Source organism: Arvicanthis niloticus, chromosome 28 (genome assembly GCF_011762505.2).
Source record: "Arvicanthis niloticus isolate mArvNil1 chromosome 28, mArvNil1.pat.X, whole genome shotgun sequence".
In the NCBI taxonomy this organism is placed as follows: domain Eukaryota; kingdom Metazoa; phylum Chordata; class Mammalia; order Rodentia; family Muridae; genus Arvicanthis; species Arvicanthis niloticus.
The window spans coordinates 9,575,438-9,601,350 of NC_133436.1; the positions used below are offsets into that span (position 1 = coordinate 9,575,438).

A 25,913-nucleotide genomic window follows, 5' to 3' on the forward strand; every position below is an offset into this window, starting at 1 on the left:
AGGCTGGGACAGGGTGCGGCCCCGGGACCCCGCCCCGCTCGGGATCCGGGGGCGCACCGGAGGAGCGTTCGGGGTGCCACCACGTGCGATCCCCGGAGGGGACTGATGGAAGAGGCAACCGCCTGTGCGGTCGCGTTGGGGACAGTGGAGCTGTGCCTTCGGTGCAGCTCGAGTCGCTGCGTGACCCTCTGTCCCCGGGGGGGGGGGGGCTCCCTTCCCGCAGCCAAGGCAGAGCGCGGGCTGCACGGACACGCGCCCCCCTCCCGGCCGATCCCAGAATGTGAAGAAAAAGGGAAAAAAGAAGTGTTAAAAGATCCCGCGGTTGCGGTTTCGACTCTGGGGCAACGGTTGCTACACGAAATGAAACCTGGCGGTGCGCTCGGGCGCGCGCCCGGTGCCCCGCCCCGGTGTGACTCAACCCTGGGACCGCCCCGCCCGTTCTTAAGCTCCGGACTGCGGAGCGCGCGCAGGGCTTCCCTCTGCCTGCAGGTCCCGACGCGTCTCCGTCGCCGCCGCCTCCGCCTCCTCCTCCTCCTCCGCACAGCCGACTTGCCGAGGACGCACGCAGAGCCACCAGCTAGCCAAGATGCCCAAGCCAGTAAGTTGTCTCTGTTCCGGAGCGGCTGGCTTACTCCAGGCCGGGTCCCCAAGGGAGTCACTTTGCACAGGCTTCTGTAGAGCCGAGTTCGTTTTCTGGTGAAGGGTGCCGACCGCCCTCTTGCTACCTGTCGACGCCTTTGTGACACTCTCTAGTCCCCTTTGTGGGTGGCTCTTTTTCGGTCGCTAACCAACCCCCACCGGGTCTTCGGACTGCTTTAAAAGTGTCTGCTTAGTGAAACCTCCCAAGTTTCTTAACTGGTGCAGGTCGCACTGAAGCTTGGTGGCTTCTCACACGACCGACACCTGCTCGCCCAGTTCCTTCCAGCGACCGAAATCACTTGCAGCCCACACCTTCCTGGGCGGTTTGAAGGACGTTTGGGAGAAGAGAGGCTTTGTGCCTGGGATAGCCTGGTCTCAGCCCCTTTCTCGTTGGCTGGGGAGGCGCGGCCGAGCTAAACAAGGGTTTTTGCTGGTTGCAGCAGGATCCCTATCTCGGGGAGGGTTAGCGGTGGACTTGAATTGCAGATGAGGCAGTCCCAGAGGCTTGATAAGGAGGCTCACCGGGCACTGGTCGTGAACTTGGGCTTGTTAACGTGCTGTGTGCTCGCCTCTCTGTTCTTGAATCTGAATCTGTTGAGCTTGCTGGCGGGACAGGGTTGGGAGGAGGGTAACTGCAAGGCAGGTCCTCCTTTACACTGGGGCGGGGGGGGGGGTATGACTGGGCGGAGGGAGAGTTTTATGTCTTGTTTGTTTCATTTTTAAGTTGAGATGGAGAAAATAATTAAGACTAATAAAAACTACAAAGAGTTTTCTTAATAAACTACAGAGTTTATTTCTAGTCCTTGCGGCATTATCTGTTTTTACTACTACTTTTGTGTTTTTTATGTTCTCCGAAAGGACGTTCTTCCCTAGAAATCTTATTTCTGTTTCTATTAGTCTTAAGCCTGTTTTCTTTCAGGTCAAAGGATTTACTCTAAAAATGATAATAGATCATCAATACAGACATCAATACAGCTTTTGGCTTAAGTTATCCATGGGACAGTATTTTGACCTCACAGAAATGCATTTTAAACTCTAAAATCTCATCCAGGCTCTACTATGCCTGTGGTATAAAACGGGCACAGGATGTGTTACTCTGGTACTGTAGCAGATGCTGGCGGTGGTCAGTACATTAGTTCCGGGTGTGTGTGTTTTTTTTTTATTTAATTAAAACATACAGAAATGGTGGTGGTGGTGGTGGTGGTGGTGGGGTGCTGGCGCTGTTTCCAGTTGCTCCTTTCCCCCCTCTCTTTACAAACTGTAATTTCCTTTATTCTTAGTTTTTTTTTAAATTATAAGCTACACATGGTGTATAATTTTATCTTTATAAACTAGTTTTAAGTGTGTAGGTCAGTGGCATAAAATATATTGTTGTCCAACCATCACCCATCGTCCATTTTTCCAACAGCACTATTCTACACGGATTCTCAGTACCCATACAACACAGATCTCAGTTTCCCCAGACCCTGGGGATCACTATACTATTCTACATCTGTGTATTGAGTAGGGACCTCATGTGGACAGAATCTTGATATTTGCGCCTTCCTGTTTCCATTAGTATAAAGTGTTCTAATCTCAGACACTTTTAAGATTCATTCATTCTCTCTGTCTCTCTGTCTCTCTCTGTCTCTCTCTGTCTCTCTCTCCCTCTCCACCTCCCCCTCTCCTCCTCTCCACCCTCTCCCCTTTATGGCTGATATGTTTGGATTTTGTCCTGTTTTAAAGGTCTTCTGTGGTAAGACCTTTGTTCTGAAAAAGTAAAGAGCTGGTCAGGTGCTGAGGAAGAAGGGTAGCCATGGTCTGTGTGCCTGTCAGCTTCTGTAACAGAATAACTTTTTTGAAGTCTGTTCTACAATAGCCAGAGTTAACAATTTCCAGACTTTGCTGAGAGGACTCCTTTTAGGTGCAAGGTGCATGCCTGGGGAAGGAAATCACCACCTGCCCCTCTGCAGGTGGGGGAGGGGTGAGAAATGGCCTGTTAGATTGAGCCCTGGAAGTAGCCCTAGTGGCCACCTCTACAGCTGTTACCTGGAAACTGAATTTGTTTAGTTTGTTGTTGTGTGTGTTGGGGGCGGGGGGGTGTGTGTGGTGGTGATTGGGATTTGTTTATTTCCTGCCAGGGTAAATGTTATATGAAACATTCACCAGCAAACTCCTTAGGTTTTTAAACAAAAGGTTTTAAACAAAAGGTTATTGATTCTATTTAAGCCTAAAGTGATAATCTTTCTTATGGTTTGAGTGGGTGGGGTGCTTCACTGGATTAAGGGGCAATCCCAGTTAACTGCAGATATATCTAGATTTTGGCCCTTTTGTGGCCTTTCACGGGGTTGGTTTCTTCTCCAGGCCCAGTCAGATGACTTTGTTCGTAAAACAGGTAGAAATGACATGATATTTAGACCCCGAGTATTAAATTGTTGGATGTTTATTCAGCAAGCAGAGTACCTGGAGCAGAGGGGCAACATGGTTCTTTCCCTGTGGAGACTCACAGTTAGGTTCTTCAACTAAGACACAAATTAGCACATTAACGGTGCCTTCAAAGGAGATATCTCCCACTAAACAGCAGCAGTTAAGACAGCCCCTGGGTGGGGTGGAGTGGTGGGGAAACCAGTTGGTGGCCTCTGGAGAAGCCTAAATTTTGTCTTAGTCCTCCTGGAAGGCATAGGGGAGGGTCTGGCACCTGAGGAGGGACAGCTGTGGCCTGTGACTGCTCTTGAATTTCCGTGGTTACTTTGGCACTCCATCTGAGAGGAGTGATGGACTTCCAAGGAAGGCAGTGGGTTCTCTGGAGTGAGTGCACCTTGGCCTCTGCTCATCTGGTGCCCGGATTGGGCTCTGTGTGGCCTCCTTGAGGACACGGGTGGGGTTAGCATGAGGAGCTGGTGCAGGAAGCAATTGCACAATCTTTTCAGGCAAGGTAGCCTGGGAGCTCCTCTCCCCCTCCCTTCTCTCTTGTTCTCCCTAACCTGCTATCCTGGTCTGGTGGGAAGCTGCAGGCAAGCCTTAGAGAGAAAGGTGTTGCCTTTCAAGCCACCATCTCAGATGTCTCCCAGCTTCACTGAGAACTGCCTGTCTGCCACACACGTGCACACACACACATACACACACACACACACACACACACACACACACAGACACACAGAGATGCCTTAACCAGGCCTCATGCCCAAAGTGTTGCTAAGGCTTATTACCCTTTGTTAGAACTCGAAAGTATGTCTGAATATCTACTGTGAACCGAAATTTTTCATTTTGCACTGGACTCAGGGCTTGTGCATGCTAGGCAAGTGAGTCGGGTTAACTTCTGAGACAAACCATATCTCTCTGGAAATACTGCCTTTCACTTGAGATTTTGACAGGGACAGATTTTAATGAATATACTCATAGGTATTATTAAGTGCGTACGCGTGCACGCATGTGCGCGTGCACACACACACACACACACACACACCTACCTTCATTGAGAAGTGCACGTGGACATGCTCGCTCTCTCCCTCCCCTCTCCTTCCCCGCCTTCCCCTTCACCCAGGGCAGATGGTGAATTAGGTAGCTAAGGTTTTGGCATGTAGCAGTGAGAAATGCTGGCTAGGGTTACCCATGGGCCGTCATCACACAATAAGGCATGATGAATATTTATAGCTCAGCCAGGAGTTCAGCAGACATTTGCTAAGTTCATTGTGAGAGGTGTTAAGGTGCCAGATCGTAGACACAGAAGTAACCCCTGTCATTGGGATTCCCAGTCTGGTTCGGGGCAGACAGTAATCGCTGTAAATGCTGAGCTGTGGCTCTGGCAGTTGTGGGAAGGAGTGCTGAGCAATGAGGAACTCTGGGCAATAGGAAGGGGGAGGAATTAGGGTTCCGGTTGGAGCCTGCTTGGCTGTGGAAGCAATCAGGTGGCTGTGCCGAGTCAGCCATACTCTGGCATTTTAATCTTAACTCAGGTTTTTACCTTCTGGAGGGAGCCACAGGATGAGTGACAGCCTGGACCAGGGTAGTAAAAGTGTGGGGGGGGGGACCCCCCAAACCCACTGATGGTAGATTGGATACACTGGGCGCCAAGGGCTAGGTCAGGTGGCCTTCCAGTTTCTGTCTTACACAGATGAATGGGTGCTGGAAAACCATGATGGGAGAAAAGCGCCTGCTTTTGTTCATGTTCATGTTAATAAAGTTGAAAAGCAGTACTTATTTTTTTAAAGTCTGACTTCAACCTTATGTTGCCATTTTGGACTCTGGCTTGTTACTGAGATGGGAAAGGAGCCTAGTAGGAAGGGACTTTAACTCCAGGAAGACAAGGCTAGCCCAGCACTGATGCAGAGCGGCAGTAGTGATGGCTTCTGTCTGTGTGGGTTCAAGGGCTGGGCTTAACTTGGTAGAGGCTCTTGGTTTTCAGAGGTGGGGAAAGCCTTTATCCCTGTGAAACTTTTCTGTGTCCAGCTTCTGTCTGTTGCCACCCTAAACAGTAACATTGTGATTTCTTAACAAGATGCACACTAACTTGATTAATAATGTTTATACCCAGGGGGAAGAAAACAGCACCACCTAGCGCTGTTAAAATACTCTTTTTCTTAATTTTCTAAATGGAAACTTTTGTAACTCTTTGACCTTTTAGAGAGAGCCCTTTCTTCCCTTTTAACATTAGCTATGCGCAGATTCTTGACTCTTAGTTTATAATTTATGTTATCACTATTGAAATATGAAACACTTATGCAAGAGACTGGAAGTTTGTAGCATCCTAACGTGTTTACCCTCCTTCGCTTCTGACTTCTGGAGGTATGTCAGTCAGATAATGATAGAGAGACCTCTTGTAGCCCAGGCTGCCTCACTGAATTTTTGCTCCTCCTACCTCCAGCTCCTAGGAATTGGGGTTTCAGGTTGGTACCAGCATATCCAGTCTATGCTGTGCTGGGGATCAAACCTAGGCCTCTGTGATCTGTAGGCAAGACTCTACCAACTGAGCTTTAGCGGAGGCCAAAAGTGTTATTTTGTTTGCTTGCTTGTTTGTTTAAGAACCAAGCGGCAGTGCTGGGGATGGATGGCTCAGTGGTTTAGAGCGCTTGCTGTTCTTGCAGAGCACCTGGGCTTATTTCCCAACACCCATCACGGCAGCCCACATCTTCTGTGTCTCCACTTCCAGGAAATGTGATCCTCTTTCTTCTGGACCCCTCCAGTATTATCGATATGCAGGCAAAACACTCACTTATGTAAAATAAAGTTAAAGGACCAAGCAAAACCATTGTTATAATGTGATTTAGAAGCTTTGACTAAGATATTTGTCATATACTTAAATGTACATTAATTTTTTTTTTTATAAAAATGCAGAGAACCACAAAAAATCTCACCAAGTGTACGGCTTGCTGTTAGGGAAGCCGTTTAGTGTCCATCCACCTTGGTTTGTCATCCAGAGCAGAAAAAGGTTTTAAGTGCAAAAGATGCTACCGGGGTAAACTGAGGTAAAGCTTTTATTTGTGACGTTCAGACAGCTAATCTTAACATACCATAAGCCTTGTTAAGTCTGTGTGAACTGCTCAGTGTAAACTGTCAGCAAAAGCAAGTTGTCGGGCAAGCATACCCAGGACCTTCATGGGGAAAGAGCCACAGAAAATGTTCAGTGAATATGACTGTCTGTCTTCCACATCTTCCGCTGTCAGAATCCCCTGGGATTTCTGCTTCCTGTCTATGTGGTGAGATCGTGGGCCTGGTGCTGGGGTGTGCCTGGTAGGAGTTCTGTTGGAGGAGGTGAGTGTAGACAAAGGTCATACTGAGATAGGAGAGCAACCAGGAGCAAGCAGGACCAGGGCAGTTCCCCTTGTTGGTCACTTACAAGGGGCCAGATAAGGGATCTAAACATTTCTGGCCACAGGCTGGTTCCATTTTTATTTTATTATTTTTTTTCATTCAGTAAGGACCTTTTAATTCAGATAGATGGCAATGCTGTTTCAAGGGAAAGGAAAACTTTAGGAACACCTGACCCTTTTATGTCATTCATATATCTGAGAGAACAAAGTTTAAAGGCGAAACAAAAATTCTAACTTCAACTCAATTCTCTCTGATGCAAATAAGGGTGGGGTTGGGTGTCACCCAATGGGGGGCCCACACAGCTCAGGACAGGCGTAACATATTTTGTTTCTCTTTTTGTGAACTTGAAGTCACTTTCTGCAAACAACTTCTCTTTCTGTTGTTTTTCTTTTCCTTTTGCTGGAAAGAATGTAATCTAACCTTACTGGGAAGGTGGAGGAGATGCTAGTAGGCACAGGGGAGGGTGGTAAGCCTTTCTTTTTCTTTAAGGAAGGGACAGGTGACCCCTCACGTAGGGCCTTCCATTTTTTCTATGACCTCCCAGCTAAGAATGTTTTCTTTTTAGGTTTTTGAAACCTTGTTTTAAAGCACCAAATAAGGCCCTTAAAGCCTGAGTTATTTACCATCCAGGCCTTTACAAAATAAAGAGCCAGTCCCTTGCTTCCAGGATAAAGGTAACCATTGTCAAGGTTTTGTTAGACTTCGTGCAGATTTTATGACTAGGCCAATATTTGGAAGGTGAGCCACTCCTTTGGTTCTAGTTTTTACAAAACCCATTCTCATAAAACAAGGAAGCTGTTCCTATGTTCCTGTCAGTTCATTCTAAGTCCTTCCTGTGTCCTGAACAGAGACTGCTACTGGGAACAGTGTCCCAGGGTGCAGACAGGGTTGAGGTTTAACAAGGCTGGTGCTAGTGGCTGCCCTTTGTTTCCTGGGGAAAGTGGCAGTATCTTGTGTCACCTCCTAAGCCATTGTCTCATGACAGATCTTTGGCACACACTGAGAGCAATTTGTACCTGATATTTGAGTTGGAAAGAGACCGTCTATAAATTAGTTGCTTTTTTTAATCATTGAAAATTTAAAAATTAAACCTAGCAGGAGTGACCCCGACCCCTTGACCTCCTCATTATATTTCAGACCTTAGCGCTCCCTTTTTGATGTTTGATAACTGTTTGATTTTTTGATGTTTGATTTGTGCCTTTCCTGGCTTTACAGTAGTGGTCAGACGTGGTTAAGTGTCAACAACAAAATACCCCAAACATCTGCTTCCAGAAAGACCTTTAAATTCTTGCATTATTAGCTGATTCATAGAGGGTGGTAGAAGATACAAACTGGACTCTTCATGGGTGATTCTGCCCACTCTGTGCCTTTAAACAAGAACCTGCCTGCCTACTTGTAAGGGCTGAGGAGATAGGAAAAAAATAGAGAGAGAGAGAGAGAGAGAGAGAGAGAGAGAGAGAGAGTGTGTGTGTGTTTCACATACTCAGCCTTGTGCCTGACCCTTGTGGGTTCTACTTGCAACTCCAGAATTCTCATCTAATTGGAAGTTTCCCGTCCCATGATGGTTACTCTTTTTTTTTTTTTTTTTTTTTTTTTTTTTTTTTTTTTGTCTGATTTAGACAGCCGAATGAACTAGGCAGCACATAAAGTTGTGTTTTCTGTTTGGCTCTCATGATGAATACTGCTCACACCCCCTCCTATACATGGTGTCTACGATGCTGGGGTTTCAGGTCTTGGGAACACACTGGCTGACAACAGAGGGCCTTCTAAGATTTGATCGCTGTTGCCTCTGCCTCAACATGGTTACCACATCATGGCTGACAGGTTTCCATTTGATGTGCAGACTCTCCTGAATGTGCCCCCACCGTCCCATAGTGGCCAAAGGCCAAGGAAAGTTAGTACAGGCCCAAGATAGCCTTTTGCCAAGAGGTCCTGGGGAGCAGTACCTTTCTCTGCTTCTCCCTAGGGAAGGACTTACGTGTGTGTGTGTGTGTGTGTGTGTGTGTGTGTGTGTGTGTGTGCTCTCAAGGGTTGATACATAATGGGAGTGGGGGTGGAAGCACAGAGATGTGGAAAAGCAGACAGATGGCTATCACATATGATCGAGCATCACATATGATCGAGCATTGTTAAGGTGTAGAGTTCACTTTTATTATTCGTTTATTCCTGGGTGAACTTGGTTTCCACATGAATTTGGTGGTGGATGTGCTTCAGTATATTCCTGGTCCACTGAGACCCGGCCATCATTTCTCCAATGCTGCGGGTCAGGGGTGTTGGTTGAGAAATGTTTGCCTGTGTCTCCATGGTGGTATCTTTAGATTTCTTCTTCAGTATGTCTTGGTACCGGATCCAGCCTTCGTCTGTATGTTCGTGAAGAGAGAACTGATCTAGAGTCGACGTGGTCAGCGCAGTTCAATGTGGGTCTGTCTTTGTGGAACAGGGTGTTGTTAGTGCTCTCACTGAGATGCTGAGGTATTGGCATACATACTGCATCACTGTTTGGATGAGCCTCCTCAGTAGCCTTAGCCAGGGAGGGGTTGGGACCACTGTGTACCTTCCTAAGAAGCAGGCTGGAGAGGAAGTAGTGAGTAGCAAAATGTATCAGTTGGATTCGGACAGACCAACCATAAAAGGATCCATGGGTCTTAGTATGCTCAGGGGTTCTCCACGAGGCCCTGAAGTGACATCACAGTGCTGTAGGTCACCCGTGTGTGGCAGATCAAATGAACAGTTGATGTCATTGCAGCTGGGCCTCCACCCTCCCCTCAGCACACATGCTTTTAAGGCAGTTTCTCACTAGACTTGCACTCGCCATGAAAACCTACTAACTCTTGGTTCCCGGCTAGCCCACGGCTGCTAGTCTATACAAGATTTGGGGTTGGGAAGTGTTGTGGCCCAGGATGGTGTCTCACTAACAAGTCTGTCAGCCTTGAAGACTGAAAGGAACATAAGATAGGAGGTATCTCCTGAGTGGAGAGCTTAGGCAGCCATTTTAGGAGGTCTGTGTCCTGGTGCTGGAGGCAGAGTGGGCAGGAAGTGGAGGGGGCACATCTGACAAGGGTTGGGGGAGTTAGTGGTAATAAGGGCTGAAAAGTACCTCTTATCTTCTCCACCCCCCCCCAGTCAAGTACTTGTGTACAGAACCCCTTCGTGGCATTTGGCTGTGACAACATGCAAATTGATGAGTTTGATTTAACTTAATAGAACCTCAAAAACAGACGTTTTAAAAAACAGAAGGGTTTTTTTTTAAGTATGCTTATTCAAGCAGAGTTTATAAACATGCTGATTTTTAGTGTTTTTTTTTTTTTTTTTTTTAAATGAAAGTTAAACTGGGGCTGGAGAGATGGCTCAAAGGATAAGAACACTGGCTACTCTTTCAGAAGTCCCTGGTTCAATTCCCAGCAACCGTGTGATATAGCTCACAACCATCTATAGCTGTAATACTATGAGATCTAATGCCCCTTTCTGGTGTGCATGTTTACATGCAGACAGAACACCCATATAAGTAAATAAAAGAAACAAAAGTAAAAGCTGTGAGCGGGTCAGGCTGCAATTGCTGAAGGCAAAAGGAAAGACTTCACTGGCTAAGATTAAAGATCATATCTAAGCTTCTCATAAGGAAAAACATTTCTTAAACTGCAGAATATTCCTGCTTGTATGGCCTTAGCTAGGGGCAGATTTGTCTCAGGACGCACACTGGATCTCCTTGTGGTCTGCATTAGAGGCGTGTCCCTAGAACAACAGATTACCAGGGCGGTCTGACACTCTCCTCCTCCCCTCCATTGGGAAAGGGAATAACTTCACAGACTTCTAAATTTACAAAGAAAATAGAGCATTCCAGGTGGGTTCAGTCTACAGGCCTTTCATTTCCTGCATGCTGTGAGCGGAGAATTAAAAAACCAGTGTAGCATGTAGCAGCCATCTTGGCTCTGTCTTTGTGGGGATCCCCTCTGTGTATATAATTAGACAGGTATTTCTGTGAGCTACATCCTAACTAAAGTGTGTGGGGCACAGCTAGCAAAACCAAAAGCCGATAACTCCACTAAAGAGCAAGTGACCTTGAATGAGAAGTTATTTAGTCTGCCTTGGTGAACTGAGGGGGTATGTTGGGTTGTCTCTGCTTCTTTCTCCTTAGCAGCAGGTAAACTCCTTTGGCTATCTCGCTCCCCTGCTCTATGTGAAGTGGTCTCTGAGAGTTCTTGTTTGATTCCTTTGGAAATCCCAGGCTGAAAGAAATAGGTACCTACTTACAAGCATACACAAAGTGTGTGAACTTACAGATGCCAGCACCAGCAGCAGCAGCATAAGACTGTTAACAGTCCAGAAAGCACCCTTCCCTTCTGTGGGTTCTGCCCACTGGCCCCCCTGCTCTGGTGTGGGTTTGGGAGGCAGTCTCTCTGCTACCCAAAGGTCCATGGGGAGGGCTCAGCACACCCTGTTCCCAGCCAGGTTTGGAAGTAGAGAGGTTCAGAACTGACCCTCTTTTCAACGCTCGGAAAGTTCCCTTCTGGTTCTAAGGTCAGATTTTTTTTCCCCCTGATCATAATGAGTACAAACAGGACTGGTTTGTCTGCTCTTTGTGTTTGTTAAGTAGCCTTGATCTGACAGGAAGTGGGTCTGGGGGCAGGAAGTATCTTACTTTCTCAGGCAGAAAGGGGCTATTGAGGAGAACTTGAGATTTCATTGCATGTTCTCAAAGTTATGGGAAAGTATTAGCCCATCAGAGTACTTAGTCGTTTTCACTCTGGAATTTACTAATAGACTTTTCAGTACATTGACTTAGATCCAACCTTAGAAATCAAACACAAGGGTTATACAGAGGGATGAGCATCAGGAGTTGAGAGAGTTGCCTAAGACATCTGGGTCTCAGTGCCCTCAGTCATTAAAAAGATTTGACTCTCAATCCAGGAAGGTGATGCCAGCCTGCTACCCAGGAGGCTGAGGCAGGTGGATTGGGACTTCAAGGCTGCACTAGGTACTTAAAGAGATGTTTTTTTTTTTCAATGAAGGCACAAGTGGGGCAATACATGCAGCCGCAGAGATACATGCAAGCGCTCATGCAGGTGGGTGGGGATGGGGGTGGGGTGAGCTGAAGGATGACAAAGACACAGGCACACACAGGGGCTAGGGATGCCCAGGCAGGAAGGAAGCAGTAGCTGGTCACGGTCACTTATAGAATAATTAACCTTGTCACTGTGGTAGTGAAAACATACACATTTATGTTACAGGTAGGAAAACTTCCCTGGGACAGTTGCCAGGCAGTTTTCAGGCCCAGCATCTGTGCCAATATATTAAGAATTTAGTGTTTATATTTAGTCTGGAGGTGGTGGCGCTGTGGTGGCACTGCCGTGAGAACAGTTTAGCAAGAGGCTCAAGGAGAATGCTGTGCTGACTTTCATAATTAAAGTTACCCATAGAGCTCCTTCAAAGTGCACTTGGCATCTGTAAAATAAGGTGTCCACCGGCCGTGTTCCACCCACCATGTTCCCGGGAAGCCAGATCAGACTGGCTGTGGGCACCAGGGCACACATGTACAAGGCATAGTTTATTATGCTTTAAAAAAGTGGGCGTTGGGGGGTGCCTATCCTACTCATGCTGAAATATGCCATAAGTATTTAAGTGTCCCAGAGTGAAGGGATCCGATGTTTGTGGACAGTCATGAATGTGAACATAAGAAGACTTGAATTATGGGGAAAAAAACCCTTAAATTTGGCAACTTCTATTTTGCCAGACCTGCTTGCAATTAAAAGTCAAAACGATGACTTTAGACTCTTATTTGATTTAAAAATTTATACCCAGCATTTTCTAAGCACCGAGGAAAGACAGCACATAGCGTGAACTGAGATACCACAGAGAGAACTGCTTGCTTTTTCTTGGAGTCAAGCTGGCTCCTTTGGCTTTGACCTCTGAGGTCACCTTCATTAGTGGTTAATGCTGGGGCAAACAGTCAGGACTGGCTGCTCTAAGACATGGGTAGTCGCCCTGTGGAGTTACTCTTAATTCATGCTGCCACCAGGAATTCTGTCTGTCCCTCAGCCTTGCTACCTGACCTTCTTTCTGGTGAGCTACAACTGTCCCCAAGAACAGAGTCTTCAGTGGAATAGCTGATGCTGGCCTCTGCTCCGATGTTGCTACCAGGTCTCAGTGACAATCAGTGGTGTGACTGGCATGCATTGTTCCTGGGAACGTTGAAGAGCGAGCAGAACTGCAGAACAGTGCTTTGACCTCTATGGAGCTGCTCTCTGGTTGGGTGACAAGTGGACTCTAGTCAGCTGACATTGGATATTATTGTTGTTGTTATCATTATTATTACTTAAGCAATAAAAGATATATGTCCTAGTATTGTATCATCATATGGAAATTTTATTATATTGAGACCATGCATCCTAGCCAGATGCCATTGTATGCTTGTTGTGTTAGAGACAGTGATACAAGCCGGGCGGTGGTGGGGCACGCCTTTAATCCCAGCACTTGGGAGGCAGAGGCAGGCGGATTTTTGAGTTGGAGGCCAGCCTGGTCTACAGAGTGAGTTCCAGGACAGCCAGGGCTATACAAAGAAACCCTGTCTCAAAAAAACAAAAAGGGTGGAGGGGACAGTGATACACAGATTTTATTGCTTGCCTGACTGACAGTTTCTGTGGTAACTGACCTAAGGCTGAGTGAGCTTCCTTTTCCATCTGGCAGTCTTCCTAAGCAGGTTGATCTAGCTGCTCTGTACACTGTTAGGCAGGCAGTATGGGATGACCAGATCTGACTTAGAGATACAGGGAGCTTGGTGTAAATGATCAGACCAGCTGTGTGTGTCATCTTCATCCATGGACTGTAGGTTCTGGTTCTTCTCAGGCCTGCGTCATCCCTACTGTGTGCTTATCCCACTATTTCTACCTTCTCCACACATCATCAAGAATGTTCCGGAAGCCTGGCAGCAAGAGCTAGTGCTTAGATGTATGCCAGCCTGCCTCCAAATGCCCAGTGACAGCTGTAGCTGTGGGTTGGGCGAGAACCTCAGCTGCCAATGCTGGATTGACAGGCATCACGTGAACATTGTAACAGATAAGTTCCTGAAGTAAGGAAGCCCTTGGCATGGCACTTCTCTCTGAAATACTTTGGTGATATTTTGGTCAATTCTGGCTTAGCATAGTGTATTTCTTGCTTTGGCCCCTCTTCAAAAGAAGGGATAGTTTGGTAGACTTTTTTTTAATGCCATTACAAATGAATGCTTTCTAGAAATAGTAACAATATAAAACGTGGTCCTGGGAGTTGGCCTTGTAGCAACTTTATAGACTTTATGAGTGTATAAACGGCAGTCCGCCCAAGTGCAGATGTAGGCAGTCCTGTTGTTACAGATGGAAACAAAGTTATCTTGACAATTGGCTATGGGGATCCGCTGTGAGACAGAAACAGTCACTGTAACAATAGCAAGGCTCTGGTTCAGGGGTTGGGGCCCGAGGTGGCTCAGCAGGTCTAGAGGTGCTTGTCTACAAGCTTGACTGTGTAAGATCACACACCCTAAAACCTCTATAATAATGGATAAGGGAGAACCAGCTTCAGAGTCCTCTGACACTGTGTTGGGTCCAGGCACATAGACACACGCAGTAAAAACAACTGAAAGAAATTAATTGTAATTAGTCATTGCTCCAACAGCTTCCAAAGGGGCAGAAAGAGCTTCAGAAGAAAAATCCAGCGGTGAGCCACAGAAACCATCCACCTTCTATGGGGCTGCATTTGCTCACCTTAGCTGAGTTCCGGAGTCCGCCTTTTTAGGCGGGGTGGTTAAAGTTTGCTGAGTTACTGGGAATATTTTACAGAGTTGGATTATTTGTTAGCCAGCATTTGTGCAAAGTGGCTACTGTGTCTTAGCAGATGCTACAGGATGACAGTGTATTGGCAGAGACAATGGTTTGTGTCAAAAATTAGAAGGGACCGGGATCCTAGGCCTAGACTGTGGGCCCCTCTGTCACTCCCTGGGCTCCTGCTTTCCAACCAGGTCATGATTAGTAGGTGCTTTAGTCCCAGCTAAAGGAGTTGCAGCCTTCAGTGTGTCAGGCTCTTTCCCATGAATACATGTTGTCACTGACTTCGCCCCTGAGCTTGGCAGAGTAAATAAATTCAACCCACAACCCCATCACATCCGGGAGCTGGGAAGCAAGTGCCTCTTTTGTTGGGCTAACACAGGCTACAATGTGGCTTACATCCCAGAGGAATACCACAGTATTCAGGAGTAGCTGGCCATACTTCTGAGACCATTAGGAAAGGTTATAGTTCTTCCTCAGGTCAGATAGCATAGAGTGTGTATTTCTAATCTCCTTCAGCAGGAGCAGGCCCTTAGGGGCAAAGATCTGTTATTATGAGAGGGTGTTGTGAACAGCATCATTGGAGTGAGATTCAGAACAGAGGACTGAATCCCTGCTTCTGTCTAGGGGAAAACCAGGACCAGGGAAAGCCTGGCCCTCACCCCTGCCCTAGTACTGCAGACCACAACCTAACAGCTCAGCAGCCAACCGTGCTCTGCTGCGTAGGGTAAAAAGAGGTGGGGGTGGAGTGGCCTCGCACATTATTACTGTCAGGCCAGGCTGTGTGATAGCTAGAGCCCTGCCTTCCCAAGGACATGGAATATTTTCATTTAAAACTCAAAACAAACAAACAAACAAAAAAAAACCACGTAAGCTTAGTTACATGTTTAGTTTTTAAAGAATGGTCTTCCTCTAATCTTTTTATCCCCATCAAGCTGCCTGTACATAGTAGGTTTGAGTGACATTTTGAGCTGTCCTGTTGGAGATCATCAAAGCGACAGGGAGCAAACTGACAAAACATATACCCACCCAATCATTCCAGTGGATTACGGAAGGGGATGTATCCATGCAGTGGTGTGGTGTTCGGCAATAGGAAAGGGGTGAAGCACTAATACAGGCACAACAGATGACAGATTTCATTTCTCTGATACCCCCAGAATAGGAAATCATAGAGTCTAAAAAAGTAGGTTATGGGTCATCAAGGTTTGGGAGTGTAAGAATGGGGCAGTGCTAACAGGCACTGTGTTTCGCTTTAGGTGGTTGCAAACATTCTAAAGCTAGCTGGGTGCACAGCTGGAATCCTTGACTAAGGCAGGAGGACTGTAAATTGAAGCCCACTGTGCTGTGTTGCGATACCGTGTCAAAAAGGAAAACAAAAATCTAAAACTTGACAGCCATGTTTGTTGTGTAACTCCGTGAATGATAGAAATTCCAAATTGCACATTACAAATGGGCGAGTCTTAGGGCGTGTAAATTACATTTCCTTAAAACTCCTAAAACACAGACTCAACATGAAAATGAAGGTAAAGACCTGCCTCAGTTTTCTAGTCCAAACAGCAGGCGAGTGTACATATGTCTGATGTCCTTTGTGACATCCCCTTCCTCCCTCTGAGGGAGAATGATACTATGATCACTTCCCATTTAGAGCATTTCCCAGCATTTAAAAAGTCCCACCCAAATAGTTGAAGGTTGTTAGAGTTGCTGACGGGGCACCCTCAGCTGGGCTGTTCCGCAAACAGCACCAACATTTGCCTTGATAAGAAGAGCTGGGCGCTCAGCACAACTCTGGGCCCAGACTGAGCTTTGAGCCCAGGCAGGTGTGATAACCGGGCACAATCTTATCACTGCATCCCCTGCCTGAAATCCAAACATTCCAGTGCCACTATTTGTATTGCCTCTCTGTTCCATGGCATTCCTGATATGTGACTATAGAAGAAAAATTACTGGAGACATTTGACCAGCAGTAGCTACTGTGTGTGTGTGTGTGTGTGTGTGTGTGTGTGTGTGTGTGTGTGTGTAAGGGTCAGTCTAGAATGTATCCCTGTATCAGAACTTACCTTGATATTTGCACTACTCTATAAGAGTGAGCGTAGACACTAGTGAGTCTACATCGAGTCTACAGACTAATTGTGCACAACTTTAATCCCAGTACTTGGGAGGCAGAGGCAGAGGCAGGTGGTGGATCTCTGCATTTGAGGCCAGCCTGGTCTACTTGTGGAGTTCCAGGACAGCAAGGGCTACATAATAGACCCTGACTCAAACAAAACTAGCAAGCAAAAAAAAAAAAAAAAAAAAAAAAAGTGAACGACTGTAGAAGAAATCTTAAGCTAAGGTAAGTCTCTCAGTGACAGTACCCAAAGGAACTTGAATAACAAGATCGGTTTGCCAGAGAAAGAACTGGAAGATAATTTAACTTAAGTCAAACTCAGCAATCACCCACGGGCTAGATGGGGCAGATGGTACAGTACAGGGTTTCGTTGTCCAGTCTGTCTTCTTTCCTTCCTTCCGTCTTTCTTTCCTTCTTTTTCTTTCTTTTTCCTTTTTTTTCTTAGACTCTTAGATGTTTTAGATGACATTTTTGATAATTAAACTGTAAAGACCCAGAAATGTGTGTTTTCAGAGTGCATTCTGAAAAGCCATGCATCTTTGAGATGCCTCTGATGAACAGAGCCTGGGAATTCTAGCCTGCAAGGTCATGGAATCTCACAGTTTGCCTTAGCTAAACAAAGGAAGGAGAACCCTACTCCAGACTCACGTGTCCCAAAGTCACATGACCTTGGGATCCATACTGTCTGGAGAACCACACAGCCACTGACATGGCCAGAAGACTCAAGACGGATTCCAGACCTTGTATGTGTGGAAAGCCAGGGATCCCACTCTGGTTGGAAAGTGGGATGTGGGGGGGAACAGAGAGATTCTGACTTTTCTGCCCAGCGATTGGGGCACCCGCATAGGTGAGGCTGGGTTTATTTACTTTAACAGGGTAGCTGCTACTGGTTTACTGAAAACAAAACCAGGTTGGATGTTTACAGTTTGGCCTGCCCTGTGACGTGTCTGCCCAGAAAGGTCATCCTGAAAATTGAAATGAAGTAGGTGTCCATGAATGACTTCTCCTCGCTGCCTGCTTCTGGCCTCCATTGTTACTTTCTTCCTTGTGGTCAGGTGACGTTACTGGCTGTCCTGTGTTCTATCTGCATGCCCCTAAGAAAGAAGGCAGCTTGTCTGCACCATCACTCTCCACCCCACGTTTCCAGACAGACCTCATTCCCCTGGACCAGCTGCAGCCAGCGGAGAGATCTTTGGCCTAACTTGCATGGAGTCTTTCAGACGTGAAAGGAGGCAAGACTCAGGACTGTCCTTTGCAGCTCAGGTGACTGAGACCCGAGGACAGAGAGAGAGCACCCTCTGCCCTGGGTTAAAGAACAGTCTCTGACATCTTCATTCTTGCCTGTGCTCAGAAACTTGTGGGCTCAATTTTAAGAAATAAGAATGCCTAAGCCAAGCCTGGTGTCGTACACCTGTAACCTCCAGCACTCTGGGGGTCAAGGCAGGAGGATCGTGAATTCTAGGCTAGGTACCTAGACCTTTTCTTAGAATAACAAAAGGAAGACTAGACTCTGAGACTGACAGACAGGTGGGCATCTGAGAATCGGTTCCAGGGAAGCTGCTGAGACCCACCCAAGGGAAAGGAAGGGACAGAGGACACAGGATAGTGTGTGTGTGTGTGTGTGGGGGGGTAACTGTGGTCTTCTCATGGTGTCCGAATGTTCTGAATGAGCCCAGAACATGGGAGAGAACTACCAGTAGGGCCGGGCCTGATAACTCTTCATTTCTGGGAACGACAGATATAAGCTAAGTGACTGAGTGCTTTGAGAATATTTATTAAGCAGAAGTGGGCGGGGGCAGGGTGAACAGGCCACTGTTCAGTCCTGATACAAGACAATGTGTGTGTTTTGCAGTTGGGTGGTCAGTGTGAATGCCTGTGAAATGCCAGTTGCTTTTCATTAAAATCAAAACATATATATATATGTTTTGATTTTAATATATATATATTAAAATCAAATACATATATATATATATATATACACATACATATATATATATACCTACACACACATATACACACATATACATACACATATATACATATATATGTATATATACATATATATATACACAATATACATATATATGTATACACACACACACATATATATATATATTTTAACTGGCCAGTTTCATTCTTGTTTCTTAGAAATAAAAAATTTAGTTCATCCCCATTTTCAGTTTTAGGCAGTTTTTTAAACAAATACACACACACAAACCTCCAGCACCATGTTCGGGCAGGAAATGAGAAACTGTCTCTTGCCACCAAAATTAAAACCATTCACCTAAGTTGTGCTACTGCCTGGGCTACAAAATAGGACCAACTTGAACCATATGTGTATTTATTAGAAACTCACCTTCTTCAAGGGGCTTCGGATATTGGGAGTACCCTACTAACCTGGCTTGTGTCCAAGATAATTTCCTTTAAAAAGGATTTTTACATGACATTTATTGGGGTGGCAAGGGTGTGCTGGTACCCCTGGTGTGCATGTGGAGGGCAGAATACACTTCGAGGGAGTCTGTCCTTTCCTTCCATCATGTGAGTCCCAGAGATCAAACTCAAGTCAGGCTTGGTGACCCTCGCCTTGACTTCCTGAGCCATCTCAAGTCAAGATAAGTCATTCTGAAGTTCTGGATTTTATGGTCTATCCCTGGAGCTGATGCCTTACGGCCTTTTTTCAAAATCAGTCCTTAAATGGAGACAGATGGGTTTGTGTTGTCCTTTCAGAGGGTTCTGTGGTGCTTTGGGATAGACTTGTGGAATGGTCACTATGCTCACTATGCATCTGGATGCCAGTTACATCCTCAGTGGAGAGACTAGCACATTTGTCTGTCTTGAGTATCAAGACTGTGGAGACAGCACTGTATCTACATACGTTAATATTGACTTGGTGAATTTTGGTTGGTTGGTTGGTTGGTTTGGTTTGGTTTGGTTTGGTTTGGTTTGGTTTTTTTTTTTTTTTTTTTTTTGAGACAGTGTTTCTCTCTGTATCCATGGCTGTCCTGGGACTTGCTCTGTAGACCACACTAGCCTTTTAGCTCTGAGATCACCTGCCTCTACCTCACGAGTGCTGGGATTAAAGGTGTGCTTAGGGAAGATTCTTAAAAGCCTGGTGTATGCCCAAATTGGAGCTAGGGATTATCCTTTCGGGTAGGGCTGGTGGAGGGAAATCATCTTGTGTTTCTGCTGCTGTAGAAGGTATGAATTTACAGTCACTCAGGAAGTTCACCTTGCACACTCTACTGAGTGATTATAGCCTACATCAGCACAAGTATTTATGAAGCTACTGGCTTACCTTTCATAGTTGTCCGAACTTTGACTTGAATAAAACCTAATCAGAGCCCTAATATGACACATAGCTGGGTGTGGCGGCATATGCCTATAGTGCTGACAGAGGCAGGAGGATTACCAATGAATTTTAGAGGCCAGTCTGGTTTACATAATGAGTTCTGGGCCATTCAGGGCTACATAGTGAGACCATCTCAAAGAAACCTCAAAGAAGAGAGATGGGTATTACATCTTAAATTCTTAATGTAGTTTTCAGAATGGTTGCTATCATCTCTCTCTCTCTCTCTCTCTCTCTCTCTCTCTCTCTCTCTCTCTCTCTGTGTGTGTGTGTGTGTGTGTACAGATATGGGCACACACGTTTGGACAGATGCATATGTGTGTGTGTGTGTGTGTGTGTGTGTGTGTGTACAGATAATGGGCACACACGTTTGGACAGATGCATGTGTGTGTGTGTGTGTGTGTGTGTGTGTGTGTGTGTGTGTGTATGCCTACTAAGGCTTGAAGTTGATGTTGGTGGTCTTCCTTATTGATGTCCGCTCTGTCTCTCGTGTAACTCCAAGTGTTCCAGCTCCAGCCAGTCTAGGGTCTGGTTACTCAAATTCTTGTCCTCATGCCTTGATTGTCAAACACTTTATCCATTGAGCCATCTCCACAGCCCTTGCAGCATCTTTTTGTGGTAATTACTGGCTTTGGCGTCTGGAGATCCCCTGCATTTAGAACGCCTTGGTTCTGGGCATTCTCTGCCTCTGTTCTGCTCCGTTTGCCGTGCCTTAGCCAGGTGGTCACTGAGGATCTGATGACCTAGTATTGGGATGTTTCTTTAGATTATGCTTTCTTAATGGCCTTTTTTTTTTTTTAAATTAAAAAGAGTATTGCTATCAGGAAATGACTACCACTTTAAGTTTTAAAAATCATATTAAAACGTAACAGCAAGTTTCTTTGCAGTAAATCCCAGTTCTTCAACTTGTAGATATGCAGAGACAGTTTGGACATTCTGGAGAATGCTGCCTATCTCCTGTGTACCAGTGATGCCAGCTAGCAAGCCTCTGGGTATCTGGGATGAGTGTTAGAGCATCCTTTGGCTTGTCCAGCCTTTTACATTAGGGGCAAATCTTTTATTTTTCCCTCTTCCTCCTTTTCCTTCTTGTTTTTTTTTTTTTTTTTTTTTTTTTTTTTTTTTTTTTTTTTTTTTTGGGGGGGGGGGGTGGATATGGTCTCACTATATAGCCCTGGATAGTGAAATTGATAGTGACATTTGCTATGTAGACCAGGCTGGCCTCAAACTCAGAGATCTGCCTGCCTCTGCCTCCCCACTGTTGGGATCACACCTGGTGCCTGCTCCCTGCTGTTGCATTCTGGCTAGATACTCTGTCCAGTGGGCTAAGAACTGGCTTACCTCATGACAGGTCACCTGTGCTGGAAAGAGACCCCTCTGGTCCTATCTATATCACCCATCCCTAAGCATTACAGCTGCTTTGTGCTCTGGTCTTTCTCTGTGGGAGAGTGATATGGAAGAGCCACTGAAGCCGGCGGTGGTGGCGCACACCTTTAATCCCAGCACTTGGGATGCAGAGGCAGGCGGATTTCTGAGTTCGAGGCCAGCCTGGTCTACAGAGTGAGTTCCAGGACAGCCAGGACTACACAGAGAAACCCTATCTCAAAAAAAAAAAAAAGGGAAGAGCCAGTGAGAGGGTTCCTATACAGAGTAAGCCTAGCTTTCTCAAGCATGAGATATGAAAACTATCTTGACTTTTTTTTAATTAAAAAAATTAAAAATTTATATACATAATTTATTATATTTTGTATAAATTACAAATTTCATATAATTTAATATAAATTTATCATATACAATTTCACAAATACATGTATTATATAAATATATGTACTATATAAGATATAATTAATATGTGTACATAATATATTATCTAGTATGTATAATATATTATCTAGTGTATATATAGTGTGTATTATATATTTATATGATTATATACTATGTATGACATATATGATATATAGTATATAGTATATTACTGTAATATATTAATATATGCAATATTACACTATATAATATATAATATATTTATGTCCTGCATGTTTGTATGTGCACCACATGCGTGCATGGTGCATGGAGGTCAGAAAAGGGCACCAGATCCCTTGGGACAGGTTATAGATGGTTGTGAGCCACCATGTGGGTGCTGGGGAACTGAACCTGGGTCCTCCGCAAGAGCAACAGATGCTCCTAACTGGTGAGCCAACTCTCCAGCTCCAACTAGGTTTGAACAAAAAACAAAACCCGTAGGGTGAGAGTAGGGACATTCTAAGGCTCTCCCAGGCACGGGACCACTTGCTGTGCTGTGTGTGTAGGGGGTTGGGCACCATTCTAATGCAGCGTCCCCTGCCGTCCCTTGCTGGCCTCTTAAGTCCAGTCACATGAGCTGGTGTTGATGGACCTGCACCATTTATGCTTGTCACAGTTTAATTTTTAGTCGTTGTTTTCTTTGTTTCTGCTGTATAATTAGCATTTAAATGGCTGCCTGATGTCCCGTTCTCTCTGATTTTGAAGTTTATTCATTGCACCATTGTTTTTTATGTCAGTTACTAATGTCCCCAGACTACCAGGCACCTTCCCCCTTCCTCTATGTGCCTTGGTGTGAACCTCCTGCTGGTACCTCAGCTGCCCTTCACTGGCTGTGGTGGTGGTGGGGGTGGGGGGGTCAATGAGCTGGTATGGGGGGGGGATGTATTAAGGTTTCACATACCTTGACACAGATGTACATTATTGACATGGTGAGACTGAGTTTGAACCCCAGACCCTGGACTTGCTGAGGCTTCGTCAGCCATGGCCCGTGATTCGCCATGAAAACAGATGTTACATGAGGAGTATGCAACTGCTCTACTCCAGAGCAGCTCTGGGTTTAAGTGGGAGGATGAGGAGGCCACCACGGGAAGACAAGGGATATCCAAGTTTCTCTTCCTCTTTTCTAGATCAACGTCCGGGTGACCACTATGGACGCGGAGCTGGAGTTCGCCATCCAGCCGAACACCACCGGGAAGCAACTCTTTGATCAGGTCGGTCTCTGACTTTGGGAAAGGAACTGACCAAGCGCTTAGGAGACGTCTGTAATGGGCCGATCCTTTTGTCTTCTAAGCACATTACCTTGTTTTGTTCACAAGGGCCTTTGAGAAAGCAGAGTGCAATACCCGTGAAGTCGGGTCTTTTTGTTAAATATTCTTTGTTGATAGCATTCACTTGATTTTGGGGTTTTTTCATAGCACCACTCAGTACCCCAAATACAGTTTTGTCTGATGGCACAGCTCTTCCCAAAGTGGACTAGAAAACATTTTCTAGTATTAACAGCTGTGTGTCACGGGTCAGCAAACTCTTTCTGCAGAGGGCCACACAGTCAGTCTTTCAGGTTCGAAGACCACGTGGTCTGTGTCATCGTGACCACTCATTCTTCCCACTGTTACTGAAAGTGGCCACAAATCCATGAATGACCTTGTCAAATAAAATCTATACGGGGGCGCCAAATTCTTAAAGGGATTTCCCGAACCTTCCAAAAACAAAAGCAAAACAAAGAGAACCAAGTTCTGATCTCGTGGGCCACACAGATAGTCCACAGACCAGATTTGGCATCAGGGCCATAGCTGGCTCCAGCAGGCAGGTTCACTGCAGTACGCCGGTTTTGTAAAGCAGCTTTTCCAGAATGTTCTTCATGACTGTCGCATAAAATGGGGAGGTGGGCACCTTGCCTCCCCATCTCATGGTAGGGCTTGGAAAAACCTCCTTGACGTTTTGTTCTCTGCCCAACTTCATAGACTAAATGGGACCAGACAGTGGTGAGGGATGTGCTGAAGATGCCTGTGTAATGCTGGTCAGAGCTCACCCTTGGCACCGAGGCCCTCCCCGGGGTCCACAGAGGATTTTTCGGGAGTCAATAGGGCAGGTGCATCCATGTCTCTGTGCCTTCTGAAGCCTCCTGAGATGAACTGTAGAGATGAACCAGAGCTAATTCTAGAGAGTAGGAGAGAGTGTGGGGATACAAGCGAGACCAGAGATGAGTCACCTGACCTGAGAGCTTGCCATCCCAAGTGCCCTACTGCCTCAGGAGGTAGCACTCTACATTCAAGGGCCAGACTGGAAAAATGGGAGCACCGGTGCTGGGGAGTCCTGGGAAGGGAATTCCAGCCCCTTTGGAGGTTCCAAGTGGTACAGCCCATGCTTGATCCAGTCTCCTCTGGAAAGTCAGTGCAGAGTAGTGTCATGCCAGGTGGCTCTGCACTGGGTGCCAGGGCATGCCTAGAACTGTTCTGCAGGGCTTGGTGTGGGTCTGGGCTGCTGGTCACCATTGTTTGAAGGTTGTTCTCTCTTCTAGTGAGATTTAAGAGATTCTCTCCTGGGGGGTAGGGAGGGGGCAAAGCTGGATTAAGGATGAAATTTAAAGGTCACCTTCAAAAGTTCCCAGGGGATGCTGATTGCAGTCGGAGTCTCCTGTGGCACCACAGGACCTGAGCCTGGCTCCCAGTGTTGGCTCTTGAGCACTTCTGTCCTTTTCTGCCTGTGAGTGGCAGGGCCACAGGCAGAACTGCTTCCAAAGCAGAGCAGGGAAACCAGTATGAGTGGAGAGACGAGACCATAATCACAGATCAAGGTCCGGGAAGCTTGCTCCTGCCTCTGCAGCAGCCTCTTCCCTCTCAGTCCAAGCTCCAGCTGGAGAGCCATATGGAGCAAGAACGGAGAATGGAAGTTCTGTGGGGACAGGAGGGGATGGGACAGCACTTCAGCTCCTGCTTGGGGTTGATTGAACCCCTGTCTTTACCTTCTAAAGCCAGTCACCCAAACCCTTCCTGAGGCAGAGGTAAGGGCCAACCCCCAAGCTGCTGAGACACTCCTTTGGGTGAGGCTGAGAGATGAGTCATAGGACCTTAAAGGCAATGGGACCGGATGGCTTTATGGAGGCGTGGGATTCCCCTATAGGGAGGACCTGTGACCTGTGGCGTGGTTTCAGAATATACTGAGGGAAGTTTGTGGAAAAGCCCAAGTTTTAAAATCAAAACACTGAGACCATTCGTTGGAAACAGTAAGGAGGATGTGGCAAATCAGGGCCATGGGGGCAGCTTTTCACTGAGAGAGGGGGCCTTGGCTGCACAGGGTGTTTGCAGACTGACATGTTCGTCTCCACAGATGCAGGAGAGGACTCTAAGTGGTCCTTGGAAGCCTAGGTCCCTAGGACTGCAGGCTGAGGCTGCATTTGGCGGATGGGTGTTAAGAGTGTATTAGAGCCAGCACCTGCTTGCTGTGTGTGGAGGATTTCCCTGTGCAACCTTATGTCACCTTGATGAGGTGCTGGCTTTCGGATAGGAAGGTGGCAGGAGTGGACATGGAGTCCTTTCCGCACCTGGCACAAAAGGCATGGGCAAGACCCTGGGAGCAGAGTAAAGAGACTGAATCCTTCATACCACCGTCTGAGGAAATCTTGGATGTGGTCTGCCCCACTGTTTTGTGGGGTGAGTATAGGAAGAGGGTGAACAGGGCACAGGGCAGTTAATAAGCAGAGACTTGGGTGTGGTAGCAAGCCTCTGCCTCGGAAACCCCACCCCCACCCCAACACATACACCAGATAAAGGTGATGGGCGTGGCCAGGATTTTATTAGAGATTTCAGATTTAATTTAAGCAGTTGCCTTGTAGATATGTTTTTTTTTTTTTTTTTTTTCTCTTGGGGAAGATACTCTTACCATGTAGCTGGGGACGGTCTCTAACTCTCACTGTCTCGAGCTCCCGAGAGCTGGATTTGGTGTATACCGTCACACCTGGCTTCCCGTGTGGTTGTGTGTGTTCAGTCTGCTTTCAGCATCACTAGGCACTCTATGAGAAAGACTGGTAACCTTTTCTAAAGGCTTAATGTGAGTTTGAGGCCAGCCTGGTCTACAGAGTGAGTTCCAGCGCAGCCAGGGCTACACAGAGAAAAAAAACAAAAAAAAAAAAAAAAAAAAAAAAGGGCTTAATGTTGCATGTCAGCATTTAAAATTATAATATCTAGAATTTGGGACTTAGTTCTTTTTTTTTTTTTAATTATATGTGTGCACCTATGCAGATGTCTGCAGTAGCCAGAAGAGAGCGTCAGATCCCCTGGAGGTGGAGTTGACAGCTGTTGTGAGCCTTCTGACGTGGGTGCTGAGAACCCACAGAGCCTGTCCCCTGCCTCTGGGACTCTGCAGATGATCAGTCACTGTCCTAAAGACTTGACTCATGAGGACTGCCATTGCAGAGCTTTAACAATAGAACACAGGATGC

General features: G+C 46.2%; 1 protein-coding gene across 1 annotated transcript in view; it reads left to right on the forward strand.

Moving 5' to 3' along the window:
• The first annotated feature begins 438 nt into the window (after positions 1 to 438).
• The window catches only part of Ezr (ezrin), a 42,000-nt gene continuing 16,525 nt past the window's right edge, over positions 439 to 25,913 (forward strand). Inside the window, exons 1-2 of the mRNA XM_076926684.1 lie at positions 439 to 598; positions 22,603 to 22,686. Of these exons, the coding sequence (XP_076782799.1) occupies positions 587 to 598; positions 22,603 to 22,686 (96 nt within the window). The 5' untranslated portion in view covers positions 439 to 586. The remainder of the gene's footprint in view (positions 599 to 22,602; positions 22,687 to 25,913) is intronic.